Source organism: Dendrobates tinctorius, unplaced genomic scaffold, assembly GCF_039654945.1.
Source record: "Dendrobates tinctorius isolate UK_male_01 unplaced genomic scaffold, ASM3965494v1 ptg000319l, whole genome shotgun sequence".
NCBI lineage: Eukaryota > Metazoa > Chordata > Amphibia > Anura > Dendrobatidae > Dendrobates > Dendrobates tinctorius.
In genome coordinates this window covers 2,262,783-2,279,419 of record NW_027361986.1, presented here as the reverse complement: position 1 = coordinate 2,279,419, position 16,637 = coordinate 2,262,783, and the positions used below count along the sequence as shown (strand labels likewise).

The following is a 16,637-nucleotide window of genomic DNA, read 5'->3' as shown; positions in this document are numbered from 1 at the left end:
CAAAAAATAAGACCTCACATGACTCGGTGGGTCAAAATATGTAAAAATTATAGCTCTCAAAATGTGGTGATGCAAAAACTATTTTTACAATAAAAAGCGTCTTTTTGCGTGTGACAGCTGCCAAACATAAAAACCCGCCATAAATAGTAAATCATACCCCCTTTATCACCCCCTTAGTTATGGAAAAATAATAAAATTAAAAAAATGAATTTATTTCCATTTTCACATTAGGGCTAGGGCTAGGAATAGGGCTAGGGTTAGGGTTAGGGCTAGGGTTACGGCTGAGATTAAGGTTAGGGGTGTGTTGCGGTTAGTGTTGGAGTTAGAATTGGGGGGTTTCCACTGTTTGGGCACATCAGGTGCTCTCCAACTGCAACATGGCATCTGATCTCAATTCCAGCCAATTCTGAGTTGAAAAAGTCAAATGGTGCTCCTTCCCTTCCAAGCTGTGCCATATGCCCAAACAGAGTCTTACCCCCACATACGGGGTATCAGCCTACTCAGGACAAATAGCAAAACAACTTTTGGGGTCCAATTTCTCCTGTTACCCTTAGGAAAATAAAAAAATTGGGGGCAAAAATATCATTTTTGTGGAAAAAAATATGATTTTTTTATTTTTACACCCGGGCGTTATAAACTTCTGTGAATCACTGGTGGGTTCAAAGTGCTCACCACACATCTAGATAAGTTCCGTGGGGGGTCTAGTTTCCAAAATGGGGTCACTTGTAGGGAGTTTCAACAGTTTAGGCACATCAGAGGCTCTCCAAACACGACATGACACCCGCAGACCATTCCATCAAAGTCTGCATGCCAAAACGTCACTACTTCCCTTCCGAGCCCCGAAGTGTCCCCATACAGTAGTTTTCTCCCACATATGGGGTACCAGCATACTCAAGACAAATAAGACAACAACTTTTGGGGTCAAATTTCTCCTGTTACCCTTGGGAAAATAAAAAAATTGGGGACTAAAAGATCATGTTTGTGGAAAAAATATGATTTTTTTTATTTTCACGCCCGGGCGTTATAAACTTAAGTGAAGCACTTGGGGGCTTAAAGTGCTCACCACACATCTAGATAAGTTCCTTAGGGGGTCTAGGTTCCAAAATGGGGTCACTTATGGGGGGTTTCCACTGTTTAGGTACATCAGGGGCTCTCCAAAGGCAATATAACACCCGCAGACTATTCCATCAAAGTCTGCATTCCAAAACGTCACTACTTCCCTTCTGAGCCCTGACGTGTGCCCATACAGTAGTTTTCTCCCACATATGGGGTATCAGAGTACTCAGAACAAATTGGACAACAACTTTTGGGGTCCAACTTCTCCTGTTACCATTGGGAAAATAAAAAAATTGGGGACTAAAAGATCATGTTTGTGGAAAAAAAAAGATTTTTTTTTATTTTCACGCCCGGTCATTATAAACTTATATGAAGCCCTTGAGGGTTCAAAGTGCTCACCACACATCTAGATAAGTTCCTTGGGGGGTCTAGTTTCCAAAATGGTGTCATTTGTGGGGGGGTGTTTAGGCACATCAGGGGCTTTCCAAACGCGGCATGGCGTCCATTCCCGATTCGAGCCAAAAAAAGTCAAATGGCGCTGCTTCCCTTCCGAGCTCTGCCATGCGCCCAAATAGTCGTTTACCCCCACATATGGGGTATCAGCGTACTCAGGACAAATTGCACAATAACCTTTGGGGTCCTGTTACCCTTAGAAAAATAAAAATTGAGGGTGAAAAGATCATTTTTGTGGAAAAAATATGATTTTTTTAATTGTACGGCTGTACGTTATAAACTTCTGTGAAGCCTTTGGGGTTCAAAGTTCTCACTACACATCTAGATAAGTTCCTTGGGGGGTCTAGTTTCCAAAATGGTGTCATTTGTGAGGGGTTTCCACTGTTTTGGTACATCAGGGGCTTTCCAAACGCGACATGGTGTCCGATCTCAATACCAGCTAAAAAAGTCAAATGGCGCTGCTTCCCTTCTGAGCTCTGCCATGCGCCCAAATAGTCGTTTACACCCACATATGGGGTATCAGCGTACTCAGGACAAATTGCACAATAACTTTTAGGGTCCTATTACCCTTGGGAAAATAAAAATTGGGGGTGAAAAGATCATTTTTGTGGAAGTAATATTATTTTTTAATTGTACGACTGTACGTTATAAACTTCTGTGAAGCCCTTGTTGGTTCAAAGTTCACACAACATATCTAAATAAGTTACTTGGGGGGGTCTACTTTCCAAAATGGGGTTACTTGTGGGGGGTTTCCACTGTTTAGGTACATCAGGGGCTCGCCAAACGTGACATGAATTCCAGACAATTTTGCATTGAAAAAGTCAAACGGCGCTCCTTCTATTCTGAGCTCTGCCATGCGCCGCAACAGTGGTTCCCCCCCACATATCAGGTATCAGCGTACTCAGGACAAATTGCACAATAACTTTTGCAGTCCAATTTCTCCTGTTTCCCTTGGTAAAATAAAAAAATTGGACCTGAAGTACTTTTTTTGTGAAAAAAGTTAAATGTTCATTTTTTTTAAACACTCAAAAAATTCCTGTGAAGCACCTGAAGGGTTAATAAACTTCTTGAATCTGGTTTTGAGCACCTTGAGGGGTGCAGTTTTTAGAATGGTGTAACTTTTGGGTATTTTCTATCATATAGACCCCTCAAAGTGGCTTCAAATGTGATGTGGTCCGTAAAAATAAAATGAGGTTGCAAAAATGAGAAATCGCTGGTCAACTTTTAACCCTCATAGCTTCCTAACAAAAAAAAATTTTGGTTCTAAAATTGTGCTGATGTAATGTAAACATATGTGAAATGTTATCTATTAAGTTTTTTGTGTGCCATATCTCTGTGATTTAAGGGCATAAAAATTCAAAGTTGGAAAATTGCGAAATTTTCAAAATTTTTGCCAAATTTCCATTTTTTTCACAAATAAACGCAAGTTATTTGAATGAACTTTTACCACTAACAGGAAGTACAATATGTCACGAGAAAACAATGTCAGAATCAGTGGGATCCATGGAAGCGTTTCAGTTATTACCTCATAAAGGGACAGAGGTCAGAATTGTAAAAATTGGCCTGGTCATGAACGTGCAAGCCATCCTTGGTGGTTAAGGGGTTAAGCAAAAAAAATATTTTTTTATTTTTTACATTTTAAAAATTGCATAAAGGAAATTGAGCTGATTCAAAAGTTTGGGCACCCTTGGAGATTTGTGTGCTTAGATATCTTTTACCAAGGTTTAGAGTTATGGTTTGTTCACTATCATCGTTAGGAAAGGCAAAGTGATGCAAATTTCACAGCTTTATAAAAAACCCAGCCTCCTCTAATCTTGTGCCAAAAAACAGCAGCAATGGTTTCTTCTAAGCAGTTGCCTAGCACTCTGAAAATAAAAATGGTGAAGGCTATAAGAAGATAGCAAAGTTGACGTTTCCAAGAAAAACAGAGGAGACTAGGTTTAGATAAAAACACCAAAATCAGGCAAAGATGGTTACCTGCCAAAAACACAGGACAAATACACTAGAGCAAGGTGCAGCGGACCCATTAAGATGGCGCAGGTGCAAAAATACCTGATGAGGCAGCCAGCCTCCAATCAGGACACAGCCGCTTGGTATAATGCGCAAAAAATAAAAATCTGTATGTGGCAGTGTTCACACAGAAATGCAAAGCATCCGGCTGAACCTATTAGTGACGCCCATACTCTTAGCTCAGGCGGGCCAGCCAGTGCTAAAAAATGCATACCGTGTGAACAGAGGCCACAGTTTACAGAGCCATCTGGGCCCAGCTGCACCCTGCAAAAAATATATAGTGTAAAAAACACATAGCAATATATGTGAGGTATTAGTTAATATTATGGCCACAATATATAAGCCCGCAACCTTTGTCAAAGGTCCTCACTTTTGCGAGTCCCTACTCTATCAAGAAAAACACAGGAGACTAGGTTTAGATAAAAACACCAAAAACAGGCAAAGATGCTTACCTGCCAAAAACACAGGACAAATGCACTAGAGCAAGGTGCAGCAAGTTGACGTTTCCTCAGTTCAAAATGTAATTGAGAAATGGCAGTTAATAGGAATAGTGGAGGTCAAGATAAGGACTGGAAAACCAAGCAAATTCTCAGTGAGAGCTGATCATGGGATTGCTGGAGAGGCAAATCAGAACCCCTGCTTGACTGCAAAAGACCTACAAAAAGATTTATCAGACTTTGGGGTTGTAGTACATTGTTCTACTGTTCAGAGACACCTACCTTCATGGAACAGTCATCAGAAGAAAACCTCTCCTGTGTCCTCAACATAAAATTCAGTGTCAGAAGTATGCAAAAGAACATGTAAATAAGCCTGATGCATTTTGGAAACAAGTGCTGTGGACCAATGAGGTTAAAATAGAACTCTTTAGCAACAATGATCAAAGTAATATGTGGAGAAAAAAGGGCACAGAAATTCAGGAAAAGAACTTCTTGCCAACCATTGAGCATGTGCGTGGATCAATCATGCTTTGGGATTGAGTTGCAGCCAAAGGCACGGGGAAGAATGGATTAAATGAAATTAGATGAAAATATATGTATTTTTTGCCCAAAATTCAAAGGAAATGTGTAATCTTTAACTATAGGTGTTTTAGAGATCATGTCATCTTATACTTGCTTAACTGTGCACAATAACAGTAATCTTGACCAGGGGTGACCAAACGTTTACATGCCACTGTCATTGAAATTTTATAGACACAGCACATAGATAAGGGTCAGGTACTCTTAAGGTGGGAATGGGGATTTAAAAAATGGTCATGGTTTAAATGTGACAACTTGTGGCAAAAATGCTCCACAATTCAGGTGCAAAATATTGGCATATGCTAACACACACAATAGGTGGAATAAAGAGTGAAAAGATGACCTCATTTATCATCCAGCATGAGCCATTGAGATAAATGTGGTACATGTTGCCTAGTCTAACATTATATTACCTGTAAATAAGTTTATAATATAAGAGCAGTAATGGGGAATGATAGCTAAAGACATACCATATAAAAATATTCTATGTGGTCATGGAAAAAATATTGTTTCCGTTCTTGGACAGCAACATTATTTTTCTGTTCATTTGTAATTGATTTCACCATAGAACTCAATGTCTTCTTCTCCCTTCTCAGTACCATATATTTTTATATGTACTTATTCCATTTCTTGTAATATACAGTAAATCATACATACCTACAAACACGTGTTCAAAGCCACTGGAGTCTTGCTCCCCTGAAGATCTAGAGTAAAGCCCAAACCACATCTTCTTCAGGTCATCAACAAACTCCTGCTCCTTATTGTACATTCCTACAGATATTACAATATATACAGGCACTTAAATATTGGTAATGTACAGTATACTCAATAAAATACTTATTAATGCAGTGGAACTACTAGCGGATCTTTAAATGCATTTCTTCTCCATTGAGTCTCCAAAATGTGAATCATTTTACTCATTGTAATTATTAAGCCGATTTCACACACCCATCATTCTTGTTCTGAGTACAGAATGCGATCTCAGCAGCCTCATACATAGTGAATGCGGGTTGTATGAAACTGGCCTTAAACTGGGGACATCTCTGATCTCTAATGGCAATCTGTCTTTTTTGCATTGCAGGGTGTAGAAGAAAAACAAGCAACCATGAGGCTATGTGCACACGTAGCAGAACTCTCGCGGAAATATTGTTATTCTCACCTTCCGGCATCCCCCGCAGCCTTCCCGCCTCTCTCCACGCTCCCGGTCCCAGTAATCCTTTGCACGATGATTATCGCAAAGGATTACTGGGACCGGGAGCATGGAGAGAGGCGGGAAGGCTGCGCGGGACGCTGAAAGGTGAGAAATAACAATATGTTTTATTTTAATTCTGTTTTTTACAGGGATATGGTACCCACAGCCCGGAGGACAGTCTCCTCTCCTCCGGACCATGGGTACCATCCGCAAATGTTCTGCTTACTTTACGCATGGTGTGCACAGCCACATGCGGAAAGTAAGCAGAACAATGCAATCCTATGGGTGCGGGAACGCCGCGATTCCGCGAAGCTAATGAGCATACTGCATTTTTACTGCAAAGCGATTCCGCCGTGGAAAAAAATGCAGCATTAGCACAGCACTGCAGAATCCCATAGGATTGCATGGGATGCTTATTTTTCGCGTTTTCGTGCCAAAATCGCGCGTTTAAAACCGCCGCGACGTGTGAACTCAGCCTGAGATTCTGTTAGAAAAAAAGACGGCTCATGGGTAGAAGTACAATAGAGAGGGTCTCGATAACGTGACCGAACCTCTACCTATGAGCCGTCTTGTTTGCAGCAAGATCTGATGGTTCCTTGTTATTCTACATTGCGCATTAATCATTGTCGTTATCATCGTTCATAACTGGCAAAAGGAGAAGCAGCAGCTGGTCCAGTCTTAACAAATTCTCAGAGCCTGTTTTAAGCACATCTTGCCAAGGTGAGCAGTTCCTCTTACTTTCAGAGTCACTACATTTCCCAAAATGTGTATAGTATGGACTGCTGCTTTTTTGTCTTTGAGATTTATTGCGCTATAGGCAGAATACCGGCGATCAGAAGAGAAGACCTGAATTATGCCAATGTTTTCCCAGAACCCCAGTCACCACAAAGAAAAAAACTGTGTGACTGTACAGTTACAGTAGCATTGTCCTCTCCATCTCCTCCCCATGCCAATCGCTGTCATCAGTGCATATAGAGAAAAGGACGATGAAAAATCACTCTCATGTAAAAGCCAAAAAACAATGGAAACTGAAGGAGTGAGTAACCTACTTGATCCAAGGTTTAAAGACCTATACTGACATACATCACCAGGAAAATGGATAATAACCCTTCCTATGCCCTACACCAGAACAGGTACAGGCATTAATTTTTTCTTTGTACTAGATCACCAGGTCCACTGGCCTTAAATAGGATTTATCATCATCTTAAATGAGAAACACTTTGTAATATACTTCTTTATTTTACATGTAATGGTTTTCTGCTAATTGCGTAGGTTAAGGACCACTACTGCTACCTTAGTGGTGGCCTCCGATGTAACAATTGCGGTCTTCTCTATACAACTTGTAAGTGCTGCTATGAAGCTGCCTGGATCTGCCAAACTTCAGTGCCCCTGTGTTTGTGTGCATGCCAATTTCATTTACCTGCATTGCCTTCTTGGCTGTTGCATCAGTGACCCAATGACTGAATACCTTTGCCTATGATGCTACAACCAGTAACAATATTTTGTAACTTGTCACAACCTCCAGCGAGTTCCTCAATACTCCAATGAACAACTTCCATACCAGAGATTACATGAAGGAAGGACGCAAACTCGTCTTGTACAATCTACACTGTACCATCCTTGCAGAATACCATCGACAGAACAAAATCCCCAGGGAACTAAGAAGTCACCTACGACATACTCTTTTCTCTGGCAACTGGGAATACTGCAAGAAGTTTCAGAAAATCCTCAATAAATGCTCTTTGGACATCATCATACTCATGGTGGAATTCCTACAAGCCATTGCCAAGTCACAGCAAAAATGATCTGCCATTGAGTTGCAACTCTCTGTTATTCTAGTCTCCACTGAGTGGACCAATCTGAAGTGCAAGACTGACTGCATCCTGCAGGTACAGAATTCTGCAATAAAGAAAGAGACAAAAAATCCAGAGGGACACAGAGGACTACATCTACAACAGAGTATATATATTTCCCCACCACAAGTGCCTGGAGACAAAACCCTGGTCCAAGACAACAGGGCTCCTTCAGCTCAATGAGTGATTCAACGGTGGTCACCACAGCAGAACCCATTTTTTATCCTGGCCCTGCAGGGGAGGAAAACAATGAGGAAATCCAAATGCAGAACAAAGCAAAAGAATGATAATCGCTATCAGATAGGACATCAAACCTGGTATTCAACATCTCCCACTGCACTCCACCCTGCTGAAACAACAGTACTACACATGGGACTCTCATTCTACCCCACTCTTAAATGGGATTCGTTGCAGCCGGAGAGGATCTGGAGAGCAAATATATCACAATTTTTGGCTCAGAACGTATTTTAATTTACTTTGTAAAACTTCTGCAAACAGAGTGCCTCTACACGAGGGCCCATCTGTTCCACATTTCTCAATTGATACTTTGGGCATATGAAACCCTAGTGTTTTCAATACACCTCTTATTTATTACGCTACTGAAACACTCATTAACAGAGAAGTCAAACAAAACCTAAAGCAACAAAGGCAAGTCCCACACATCAAAATCTCCCCACAGTAGAGAAACAAGCTACTGACTCACTCAAATCCAACAAACATATCATCATAATACCAGCCAACAAAGGAGGGGCAATTACAGTGGGGCAAAAAAGTATTTAGTCAGTCAGCAATAGTGCAAGTTCCACCACTTAAAAAGATGAGAGGCGTCTGTAATTTACATCATAGGTAGACCTCAACTATGGGAGACAAACTGAGAAAAAAAAATCCAGAAAATCACATTGTCTGTTTTTTTTTCCTTTTATTTGCATATTATGGTGGAAAATAAGTATTTGGTCAGAAACAAGCAATCAAGATTTCTGGCTCTCACAGACCTGTAACTTCTTCTTTAAGAGTCTCCTCTTTCCTCCACTCATTACCTGTAGTAATGGCACCTGTTTAAACTTGTTATCAGTATAAAAAGACACCTGTGCACACCCTCAAACAGTCTGACTCCAAACTCCACTATGGTGAAGACCAAAGAGCTGTCAAAGGACACCAGAAACAAAATTGTAGCCCTGCACCAGGCTGGGAAGACTGAATCTGCAATAGCCAACCAGCTTGGAGTGAAGAAATCAACTGTGGGAGCAATAATTAGAAAATGGAAGACATACAAGACCACTGATAATCTCCCTCGATCTGGTGCTCCACGCAAAATCCCACCCCGTGGGGTCAGAATGATCACAAGAACGGTGAGCAAAAATCCCAGAACCACGCGGGGGGACCTAGTGAATGAACTGCAGAGAGCTGGGACCAATGTAACAAGGCCTACCATAAGTAACACACTATGCCACCATGGACTCAGATCCTGCAGTGCCAGACGTGTCCCACTGCTTAAGCCTGTACATGTCCGGGCCCGTCTGAAGTTTGCTAGAGAGCATTTGGATGATCCAGAAGAGTTTTGGGAGAATGTCCTATGGTCTGATGAAACCAAACTGGAACTGTTTGGTAGAAACACAACTTGTCGTGTTTGGAGGAAAAAGAATACTGATTGCATCCATCAAACACCATACCTACTGTAAAGCATGGTGGTGGAAACATCATGCTTTGGGGCTGTTTCTCTGCAAAGGGGCCAGGACGACTGATCCGGGTACATGAAAGAATGAATGGGGCCATGTATCGTGAGATTTTGAGAGCAAACCTCCTTCCATCAGCAAGGGCATTGAATATGAAACGTGGCTGGGTCTTTCAACATGACAATGATCCAAAGAACACCGCCAGGGCAACGAAGGAGTGGCTTCGTAAGAAGCATTTCAAGGTCCTGGAGTGGCCTAGCCAGTCTCCAGATCTCAACCCTATAGAAAACCTTTGGAGGGAGTTGAAAGTCCGTGTTGCCAAGCGAAAAGCCAAAAACATCACTGCTCTAGAGGAGATCTGCATGGAGGAATGGGCCAACAACAGTGTGTGGCAACCTTGTGAAGACTTACAGAAAACGTTTGACCTCTGTCATTGCCAACAAAGGATATATCACAAAGTATTGAGATGAAATTTTGTTTCTGACCAAATACTTATTTTCCACCATAATATGCAAATAAAATGAAAAAAAAACAGACAATGTGATTTTCTGGATTTTTTTTTCTCAGTTTGTCTCCCATAGTTGAGGTCTACCTATGATGTAAATTACAGACGCCTCTCATCTTTTTAAGTGGTGGAACTTGCACTATTGCTGACTGACTAAATACTTTTTTGCCCCACTGTATAATCATGGATCGCACACAGTACTTAGACAAAATACACTGCCAATTGTCAGATGTTTCTACATATAGAACGACTCCAAGAGATCCTACCATCAGAAACAGGATACAATATACACTCACTTCAAATCTACAAAAAAGGCCATTGATCAAAAACCCAACGACATACTTAACCAATGCACACTCAGTCACCCCCCATATTCTACATCCTGCCTAAGATTCATAAGTCTCTCCTCAACCCACCAGGTCGACCCATAGTGGCTTCCACAGACTCCAATCTATCTATTTATCTATCTATCTATCTATCTATCTATCTATCTATCTCAAAAAGATCTTTACACCCCTTACCAATGATACACAGCCCTCCTGCTGGACATTGGACACTTTCTACAAACCATCCATAACCTGACCTCAGTTTCCCTTGATAGCCTTTTGGTAACTCTGGGTGTGAATAGTTACACATCTACAACTCATGACTAGGGCCTTGAAGCTGTCTCCCATTTACTCTCTGCCCTCTACATGAACAGTGACTCCATCCACTTGTGTCTAGGTCTGATTTCCATTGTCCTACACAGAAACATTTTCCTATTCAGCGACAGCTACATATCTCCAGATCTGTGGCATCGCAATAAGCTCAGATGTAGCTCTGTCTTATGCAAACGCCTGAATGAGCCTTTTCAAGGAAGAACATGTATACACCAATGAGTTATTTTAACAATCCTTTAAGTGTTGCGTCAGATAGACAATATATTTTGCATATGGCATGGAATCTTAGACACACTTAACTCCTTTGTTATGACACTTAATTTCTGTAAGACCAGAACTCAAATTTTCCCTCAGTCATGACCACAACCAAATACCTTTGCTTGACACCCTAGTACTCAAGGGCCTTGACGGACACTTCTCTTCAGACTTATGCTCCAAACCTACGGACCGAAATAACATTTCCATGATAGTCTCGAATAAAACAATCCTCCCTACCAGGCTGAACGATGTGTCTATCAAATTCAAGGACAGACATTACTCCTCCAATCTCTTCAAACAAGAAATATTCAGGGCACTGATCACCCTACCTTCATAAACCCAAGGTGCCAAAACTGAACAAGTACCTTTCATGCATACCTACCACCCACTCATGCCCTGAATCCACATGATCATTTGCAAACACTGGCCATTATTACACACAGTCTACCCAGATATTGAAGCATTCAACTCATCAGCTCTCATGTGTACTAGGGAATCTCGCAACATCAAATGCCACCTGATAAGAGCTGACATAGGAAGCACCAAGATTTTACCCACGCAACTGTTCAAGTGCACCAGGAAATGTGCCACATTCATCTGCCTCAGTTGCATGGCCTTGCTCTAACATTATCAAATCTATTGAAGTTGTGCATCCTAGAACAGGCCATTCAGTTCCCATCAAGGGATACTTCACGTGCATTTCCAACTTCATCCTATACATCCTCAAATGTCCCTGTCAGCTCCTTTACATTGGCATAACCACACAACACGTCAGGGACCATAGCCAGCCACAAGTCCATTACTCACTGTGATAGAACATGGTTACCCCTACCCTTACATTTCTTTAACATCAGGCATACTGTCTAGCAATTACATTTCCAAGTCCTAGAACAAGTCACTAGTCCCTGATCCTGCGGCTACCACATTAAGTTACTCAATCAATGGGACGGTTTCTGGATTCACCACCTCCAAGCCCTGGCCCCTCTGGTATGCAACAGAGAATTGGACTTATTAACTTAACAAGATTTTCTCCCCTCCTCCAAAGAACCACTAAACCTATGACCACAGGGACCTCTCACCTTCCCCCTTGTGACTGCCATATGGTAAATTTTTCCTGTATATTTTTCCAGTGAGTTTTTCCTGTAGAAGCTCCCACATTATTTTTTATACACTCACATCCATCATAATTATCCTCATCCTCTGACGTTTTTCATCACTTCTTCCCTCCCCCTTTCATTTCCTTTTCTCCCTTCTTTCCCCTTCTCCACCTTCGATCTTCTGTACACCCTCCCTATGCCATTCTCTTATTGCGCCATTTTTTCAGTCATTTTTACACCCTCCTCATGCCCTTCTTTTAGCCCCCTAAACCTTTTGTCTGTTTTTTACTGATCTTTTACCTTATCCCCTTCCTGTGCCCCTTTCCATTAAGATCTTCCATCACCTTCTCTCTCAGATATGCACACCCTCGGTACCACTGCAACCAATATCCACTGCTCCATGTCCGTGTGCAAGGGGCACCATCGCATGCTACCACGGCAGCCTCCGCCACAACCTAACTATAGGATGCAACTTACAATTGCTTCAGCCTTTCCTCACACAGCCGTGGTGCCATGACACTGCATTCTCCACCATCAGTCACAAAATGGCCACAGGCCAACACGGCAAACAAGACATAGGCGCGGGAGTGTTTGTGGCAACCTCCAGATCAGGTATGTAATGCTCCCTTTACACTTCACCACTCTCTGAGTCCCGTCCTGGGTCTCCTCTGATCTCACCACTCGCATTCTAAAAGGCTCATTTTTCTATTTAACAAGGCTACACTATTATTCTTTACACTGCATCATTCCACAGGCTTCAACATCTGGCAGGGGCTTTACTTGTACATTTGTTCTGCTTTAGACTTCACAAGGGGTGTGCTCCATACACCCAGGTACTTACTACACATTACTTATGCTACCGTTGTCCCTATAGCACTCACTCACTAATCTCTACTACAGGAGTTATCCAAAATGACCACCTGACCCTGCTCAGGTACACCTTATGTGTGACACTTATTCTGTCAATCCATGTATTCTAGGACTTTTTCTCACCTTGCCCACGTTATTATGAACTGAAATGCTACCACCTTTCTGATTCGTTTGCCTTGTTTTATTCTGTCAGACGTTGTTGCCTATCTGCAACTATCAGATTTTATTATTCTCTCTTTGGTATGCATTGAATCAGTACAGAGTTATGTGACTTCTAAAAAACACTATATATCGCTGTATATTACTACTCACTAAACTTTGACCTTGAACTCTGGTATTTAGTTAGCCACTTATTGTGCAAGTTCTCCCACTTAAAAAGATGAGTGAGGTCTGTAATTGACATCATAGGTAGACCACAACTATGAGAGTCAAAATGAGAAAACAAATCCAGAAAATCACCTTGTCTGATTTGGCAAGATTTATTTTGCAAACTATGGTGGAAAATAAGTATTTGGTCATTAACAAAAGTTCATCTCAATATTTTGTTATATATCCTTTGTTGGCAATGACATAGGTCAAACGTTTTCTGTAAGTCTTCACAAGGTTGGCACTCACTGTTGGTGATATGTTGGCCCATTCCTCCATGCAGATCTCCTGTAGAGCAGTGATGTTTTGGGCCGGTCGTTGGGCAACATGGACTTTCAAATCCCTCCAAAGGTTTTCTATGGGGGTGAGATCTGGAGACTGGTTAGGATCTTACAAAGCCACTCCTTCATTGCCCTGGTGGTGTGCTTAGGATAATTATCATACTGAAAGACCCATCCATGTTTCATCTTCAATACCCTTGCTGATGGAAGGAGGTTTTCACTCAAAATCTCACAATATATGGCCCCATTCATTCTTTCATGTACACGGATCATTCGTCCTGGTCCCTTTGCAGAGAAACAGCCCCAAAGCATGATATTACCACTCACATGCTTCACAGTAGGTATGTGTTCTTTGGATGCAACTCAGCATTCTGTCCCTTCCAAACACGACGAGTTTTGTTTCTACCAAACAGTTCAACTTTGGTTTCAACAGACCATATGATATTCTCCCAATACACTTCTGGATAATCCAAATGCTCTCTAGCAAACTTCAGACGGATCTGGACAGGTACTGGCTTAAGCAGGGGGACACATCTGGCACTGCAGGATCTGGCGGTGTAGTGTGTTACTGATGGTAGCCTTTGTTACGGTGGTCCCAGCTCTATGCAGGTCATTCACTAGGTCCCCTGTGTGGTTCTGAGATATTTGGTCACCGTTCTTGTGATCAATTTGACCCCACAGGGTGAAATCTTGTGTGGAGCCCCAGATCAAGGGAGTTTATCAGTGGTCTTGTATGTCTTCCATTTTCTTGTTGATGTCACAGTTGATTTCATCACACCCGGCTGCATGCCTATTACAGATTCAGTTTTCCTAGCCTGGTGCAGGGCTACAATTTTGTTTCTGGTGTCCTTCGACAGCTCTTTGGTCTTCACCATAGTGGAGTTTGCAGTGTGACTGTTTCAGGTTGTGGACAGGTGTCTTTTATACTGATAACAAGTCCAAACAGGTGCCATTACTACAGGTAATGAGTGGAGGACAGAGGAGCCTCTTAAAGAAGAAGTTACAGGACTGTGAGAGCCAGAAATCTTACATGTTTTTAGATGACCAAATACTTATTTTTCACCATAATTTGCAAAATAAATCTTGCCAAATCAGACAAGGTGATTTTCTGGATTTTGTTTTCTCATTTTGACTCTCATAGTTGTGGTCTACATATGATGTCCATTACAGGCCTCTCTATCTTTTTAAGTGGGAGAACTTGCACACTGGTGGCTGACTAAATACTTTTTTTCCCCACTGTACATTAATGTGACAACAACCAGGTAACATTTATTGCTGTATACTACTCCTCGTTTACTCTTGACACTGGTCTTTGTATGTATTATGTGTATTTATTATTTGTATTTACGGTATTTTTTCTTTGACTATATGTTCATCTCCTCTCTTCATTGCTACTGTGTGAAAAAGACCCGGAATCAGGTCTAAACATTATAAGTTGCTTTAAATCACATACCATAGAAAAGTCTGAACATCTGTCTGTTTTACCTACACGAGGTAAAAAAGAATTTGCAGGGGCACATCTATAAGATTATCTCAGCACAAGAACATTTTTTTAACACATCCAATTGTGGAACTTATTTTTATTCCAAGATCTATTGAATAAAATGTACTTTGTTAGTGGGCAACTCCTTTAAATATTTGACTGCACAATAAAAACAGTGACAATTTTTTTTTGTATCACTCTCTTCTGCGAGCCACAACTGTTTTAGGTTTTTGATGATGGAGTTTATTTTTTTGTGAAATGAGATATATTTCTCTTGGTACGTTTTTGGAGAACATACAACAATTTGTTCAGTTACTATTCAGTTTTTTTTTTCTTTATTTATTTTGAATAGACCAAAAGAGAAATTTGGACAATTTTTTAATAGTGTTCAATGTACAGGATAAAATTGCTTGTGTCGTTATGATAGTGGAGATACCAATTATGTTTACTATTTTTGTCTGTCTGGTTATTTTTTTTTTATAATGAAGAATGTTTTGATAGCAAGAAAGTGATTTTGACCGGGTGCAGATTTTGAAATTTCATCCATAAGTTAAGAAGAACAACAATGGACATGTGGATATATACTGGAGAATTTGTACAGCACATTTCGCTTTGTGTCTAACACTTGGCACCAAAACATACAGTAGATTTTCGCTCCAGAAGATCCAAACCTTACGACCGGACCCTCACAATTTGTGTTTTCTGACTTTCATGTTGCATAGTACACTGAGCGCTTTAGATTAGATCGCTAGCCCCTGATGGAAACTTTCTTATGTGTTGTTAGAGCTTTTTCTGCACACATATTTTCCAATATAAATATATTAATCTTGTTAATTATTTTGCTCTTCAGAATTTACCTTTTTTGTGGAAAAAATTAAACAGTTCCTTCATAACTTTTGTTTTCAGAATCTCCTGGAAGAATATATCCTGCTCCTTAATTTCTTCCTGTGTGAACGTTTCATCAGTTCCAGTCTTTCTGTCATAATTGTCCAGCAGGGCGATAAATGCTTTGTATGTTGGTCTTTTAAAAATATTTTCGTTGACAAACTGGTACAATCTGATAAAATCAAAGACTCTATGTTATGAAACATCATCATCAACCACCACAGGAGAAGCAGATTTGTCTTTTTTTGTCAGTAGTTACCGTATTAGCGAAATAAAGCGTTAGAAGTAACTACAAAATATGGAATATTGGTGGCATATCCACCATCACCAGCAAGGTCTCAGCCATAGTAGCTGCAGTGATAGCAGTTGTATCTGATAACTCATGGAACAATGGCGCATGATTGGTGGTCATTCCAATCAGGCTTGGTTCACATGTATTATTTGTGTATGGCTACAACAGATGGCATTTTGTGCACAACAGTTGAATGACACCACTGGACACAAAACTATACAAACTAATAGGATCAATTTTGTTAGTTGTCGTTGGTCTGTTATCACTATACCTGTCATGGTACTGTTGCCATATATCCCAGAGTTAGGGGCTCCTTCTCTATCCCTAAACCTAGCTATCCCTGCTCTTCACATCACTTCTAATGGTGAAGACACCGGGGCCACATGCCTTGCTGAGCTCCTAAATCAGCCTTTATCTGTCCCCTCCACCACCCAGGGAAGTGAGGAGTTATAGTGTAGAAGAATACTCAAATCAGAATAAGACCAGGTTCACATAGCAATATGGCAGTCCATTTAACGCATGAGTTAAATGGATTGCGCTAACGCTACTCTTTTTTCTGATCGTGTTATGCGATTGCGTTAGCGCAGCTGCTCCATCTGCGCTAGCTGTGATGGACCCTTGAACACGGTAGACCGCGTCCGAGGGTCCGTCACAGCATGACGGCACATCGCTAATGCATGCCGATTAT

General features: G+C 41.1%; 1 protein-coding gene across 2 annotated transcripts in view; it reads right to left on the bottom strand.

The window, feature by feature from the left end:
• ENDOU (endonuclease, poly(U) specific) overlaps positions 1–16,637 on the bottom strand; it is a 75,965-nt gene that overhangs the window by 10,383 nt on the left and 48,945 nt on the right. For both annotated transcript variants that reach the window (XM_073561425.1, XM_073561426.1), the window contains exons 6-7: positions 15,630–15,829; positions 5,193–5,306 (exon numbers count right to left, since the gene is read on the bottom strand). In XM_073561425.1, the coding sequence (XP_073417526.1) occupies positions 5,193–5,306; positions 15,630–15,829 (314 nt within the window). The remainder of the gene's footprint in view (positions 1–5,192; positions 5,307–15,629; positions 15,830–16,637) is intronic.